Below are 4,974 nucleotides of genomic sequence, written 5' to 3' on the forward strand. Positions count from 1 at the left end.
TTGGACTTAAACCCTAACCCGGTGTTTGCACCCTATTTAATCGATCTAACCCAGCCTCCACTTCCCTTAGCACTCCCAAAGACCTGTAGAACGAAACCCTAGCCTCCTTTGTGTCCTTATGGGTGATTGTTAACATTTTGAAGGTGATTTGGGGCTTAGGAGAAGAAGTAGAAGATTGAAGAGTGCAAGAAGGGAAGGAGATCCGGAATCTACTCTGTGAAAGGCCTCCATTCAGGTAGAAAAGACCCTAACTTGATCTTTAGCTCGTTAGTCCCCTTTTGTCCCTAAGAAAAGAGGTTTTAAGCCCTAAAAACCTAAATCTCTATGTGTTTATGGCTAATGTTCTGCAAGAACTTCGGATGTGGACCTTTTGGACTTCATAGTAGCATAAAGTCTGTGTGGTTGAGGTAGTGGAAGTCCCCAATGAGCATAGGACCTCTTGTATAGCTTGGAAGTGCATGTTTGAGCTCATAGGGCCATGCATGCACGTAAAGTTTACAACTTTACGTGGTAAATGAACCCTAGGACCATGGATCTGTGGTCTGGAAGTGTTGCATGTCCTAGATCTGGCCTACTCAGGAAGTGGATCGAAGGACTCGGCGAGTTCTATGAAGATGGTCGTCGACTCGGCGAGTTGGATGAACAAACTCGGCGAGTCCTATGAAGATTGCCTGGAACTCGCCGAGTAGTTCTTCAAACTCGGCGAGTAATATGAACATCCACAGAACATGAGGGGTTTAAGCGTCAAAGGCTCAACCCTTCGTACCTGTGCATGGAATTAACTGTATAACGTAGTCCCGAAACCCCCAAACCCTCGAATGGGGTGTTTTGGTGTGGATTGGAAGCAAGCAGAGGACCTGCTCGAGGAACTCGGCGAGTTGCTCGCAGGACTCGGCGAGTTGGTACTCGAGTCGGCCCCAAAGTCCCGGATAGCGAGTCAGGGGTGACTCAGTGAGTGAAAGAGGGACCTGGTGAGTGGGACTGGATTAGCGAGAGATGGACTCGGCGAGTTGCTCTTTGGACTCGGCAAGTCCAGTCAACTGGAAGTTGACTTTGACCCGGTCTTTGACTTGGTGAGGGGTAGAAGGGTCATTTTACCCTAAGAACATCTAGCGTGTTTGACTGATCGTTTTGTGGGAATTACAGTCGAGGGACGTTAGCAGCAGCAGCAGTAGACAGCCAGTTCCCACACCGACCAACAGCCTATTCGAGGTGAGCTACCTTCCAGTAGCGGTGGGTCTAAGGCCACAATGCCGACCCACCAGTAGGAGACGTATGATAGATGATTGTCTTTGTGATATCATCTAGGTTGCTACTACCTGATATGTTATATGCTAGCATGATATGTTGTATGTGATAGTAGTCGAGTTCGGTTGTTAGGACCGAAGGGTAGTCAGACACCCCAGATACGTCTGACAGTATGTGATGATATGTTTGCATGCTGGCTTGTTATGTTATATGCGATAGAGGTAGTATGAGGGGACCAGTCCCTGTGTTCGGTTGTCAGGACCGAAGGGTAGTTCAGGCACCCCAGATATGTCTGATAGTATGTTTATGATATGATATATGTGATAGTAGCAGTAGGGGGTGGAATAGTCCCCGAGGGTCGGTTGTTAGGACCGACGGGTGGTCAGCACCCCAGAATGGCTTGACATGGGTAGTCAGCACCCCAGAATGGCTTGACACGGGTAGGACGGCACCCCAGAACGGCCGTACCGGGTAGTCAGGCACCCCAGAATAGCCTGGCAGTATGCGTGTTAATTGTTTGTATGATATGTGGTACGATGGGGGAACTCACTAAGCTTTGTGCTTACAGTTTATAGTTTTGGTTTCAGGTACCTCTTCGTCGAAGGGGAAGGAGCCGGCGCGGTAACGGCACATCATGCACACACACGGATTTCCGCACTTACGAGATTCTCTGGGATTTATACTCTGATATTATGATGATTGTATGATTTGATTTTTAGACATGGCTTACGTTTTGTTATGGTTTGATCAAACAATGTTTTTAACAATTAATGTTTCTCTAAAGTAATGTTTTTAAAATGAAATTTTTGGACGTGAAATTTGGGTCGTTACAATCGACACTCCTGCCTCGCTCCAACATCGTCTTCATCGTTCATCTTCTCCCATCAGCACCGCCGTCCGCCGCCGCCTCCTCTATGATCGCAGGCAACAGAAAACGCCTCCTCTCCCATCGCAGACGAACAACAACGCAGCGAACAAGTTTGCTTTCTTTTTTCTTCGTTTTTTTCCCGGTTCTAACATCAAATTGATGATTAATCTTGCTTGAAAACTCTCTAATGTACTGAAATATGTGGTTTAATTTTGCTGAAATTGCTTCTTGTTGTATGAATTTGTTGTTGGATATTGGAAATCCGAAAATATAGTTGAAAATAGATTTTCCTATGTAAACTTCTTATTAAATGTTGCTGGAAATCATATTCCTTGTGTATTTTGCTGGAAATTTCATGAGATTGCTGAAAATCAAGTTTTTTTGTTGCTAAAAATCAAGTTTTTTGTTGTTGAAAATATGAAAATAGTGCTGAAAATCATATTCCTTGTATATTTTGCAAGTAGTTTCATAAGATTGCTGAAAATCAAGTTTTTTGTTACTGAAAATCAAATTTGTTGTTGCTGAAAATAAGAATATAGTACTGAAAATGTGAAAATAATTTCTAGAAATTCCATAACATTGCTGAAAATTTCAATTTTGATGTTGAAAGACCCTTTTAAGTTGCAAATTGTGAATGTTGTTTATTCTTGCTGAAAAGTCTATAATCTAGTCAAATTTGTTGATTCTTTTTGCTGAAAATTGTTGTTTTTTCTTAAATTTGATGTTAGATGTTGCAGAAAATGTTGTGAATTGTTGTTTAATATTGCTGTGAAAATTGTTGTTGAAATCAAGTTTTTTTCTTGATTAAAATATGAAAAATTGTGCTGGAAATATGAAATATTGCTGTGAATGTTGTGATTTTTGTTGAAAATACTTTTTACAATACCTTATAAAATCTTATTTGTCTATGATATATTGGTTATTGTAAAACCATTTTTTTATTGTATGACTAATTTAATTGAATGAATTTTATTTTCAGTGTTGTATGATTATTATTATTAAAATTTTGTTGTTGAAAAATCATTTGAAGTTTGTAAAATAATTTTATTTAAAATTCAGTTTATTTTAGCAGCTTGCAGACGTTAAAAAACAAACAGTGTTCTTATTGTAGACTGCAGACGTTTGGTTCACCTCTTCTGCTGCAGAGGTTTGCAGATGTGGCCCGCAGACTGCATACATTTTGGCTTCAGAAAAACAAACAGCACCTAAGACTTAGTGTTTTATACGTTTAGGTCTTTTAGAAATGCTAAGGCGAAGTGTTGTCATAACTCTGAATCACTCATTTTTGTCAGGTGAGTATATATTTACTTTCAATAAAATAAAATCAACTCTTGTATTGATCTAATAAATCTGAAAATATATAGAAAAAAAAAGGTAGAAATGTCCCTAAATAAGAGATCCAAACTTTATTAAAACTAGAAAAATAAGACCAAACAACATGGACAAAATGTATAAGATACTCTTTTATTACCCATATACACGCCGTTCTAAAATAAATTACCAATACACAAAATATTGTGAGAATAACCCCAGTGCACTTTTCGATGCGAAGGGTACAACATACTCGTCTTTCTCAAAAATTAAGAATTCAGCTCTTCTCGGTATACTTTACCAATTTCAGAAGAGGAACAAGGAGAAGACCGAGAGATTCTTTGCAAAATCGCCATTGATGATGACTTGGTTTTCATTTTTAATCGTCTGTCTAATAATTCTGCATGCAGATCCTACTTTCTCGATCTCACTCCGATTTTTCAGTTCCAACTTACCAGCCGAAACCGGACATTCGCTATTAGGCGACGCTCACTTCGTCGATGGTGGACATGCTGTTCAACTCAGTCGAACAACGCCTCTAAGCTTTGGTATTATGTTACACAGCACGCCTTACAAATTCAGTTCTTCGACGTCGTTTTCCTCAAACTTCACGTTCGAGATCGGTAATGGCGTTGCGCTGGTAATCATTCCCGCTGATTTTCCTTCTAAATTTGCCAGGAACATGTCGTTTGGGCTCCAGGATGTAAATCGATTTTTCGGTATCGAGTTTGATGTAAATGTGTGTAAAATTTCATCTTCTAGGGTTAGCAACGTTTCGAAAAATAATAATGTTTTGAAGAGCGGAGTGAATTTAACGTCCTGGGTTAATTACTTTGCGATATCAAATCAGCTAGATGTTAGGGTAAGCAAATCAGGTGATTCGAGGCCTGTTGAGCCACTGATTTCGCATCACATAAATTTGGGGGAAATGTTGAATGGAAAAGAGGTTTTATTAGGTCTGGCATCAATTAACGAAAAACCTGAGCAGATTACAACTGTGTACTCATGGACCTCTGATATTAAAGATATTCCAAAATGGATGCATTCAATTCCGGTTTTTCCGCTGGATTCTTCAACACAACACCATGATGTGAAAACTTATAAGAAAAAAGTTAGTTTTCTTTCAGGGTTCATAGTTGCTACAGGCTGTGGAGCATTGGCAGCTTTGGCTTTGTTCTTCGTGTGGGCGTTTGTTGCTGATAAGCAGAAAGCTCAAGGGGAGCCTTCTGTGCACCCTGTTGATTTCAAATATGAAAAGATTGGTGTTCTTGAAGCCAACAACACTTCAGAAAGTGCTATGAAGTAGAGAGATGATGATGATCTGGTATGTTAACTCATCTTTGTTGTCTATTAGGTTCTGATTATGTAAATCTTGAATGTGGGGTTCAAAGTTTTGCTCATCTGGGAATCCGCAAACATATTTGAATTTCTGGCTGTTATGAACATTGTGCCATTTGATTAGTAAACTGTTAGGGCTCTAATGATATTTGTATTGCAATTTAAAATCATGTTTAAGTATGGAGTTTTTTTTCCTGGATTAAATGGGT

General features: G+C 39.7%; 1 protein-coding gene across 1 annotated transcript; it reads left to right on the forward strand.

Moving 5' to 3' along the window:
• Positions 1 to 3,554: 3,554 nt before the first annotated feature.
• Positions 3,555 to 4,733, forward strand: LOC111905777 (L-type lectin-domain containing receptor kinase S.4). Its single transcript, XM_023901519.1, has one exon. The coding sequence runs from the start codon at positions 3,555 to 3,557 to the stop codon at positions 4,731 to 4,733; it is 1,179 nt and encodes a 392-aa protein (XP_023757287.1).
• Positions 4,734 to 4,974: the final 241 nt, after the last annotated feature.

Source organism: Lactuca sativa, chromosome 2, assembly GCF_002870075.4.
Source record: "Lactuca sativa cultivar Salinas chromosome 2, Lsat_Salinas_v11, whole genome shotgun sequence".
Lineage (NCBI taxonomy): Eukaryota > Viridiplantae > Streptophyta > Magnoliopsida > Asterales > Asteraceae > Lactuca > Lactuca sativa.

Bases quoted from the DNA above. Each gene is read 5' to 3' on its own strand.
- LOC111905777 (XM_023901519.1), top strand. From the start codon at position 3,555: ATGGACAAAATGTATAAGATACTCTTTTATTACCCATATACACGCCGT.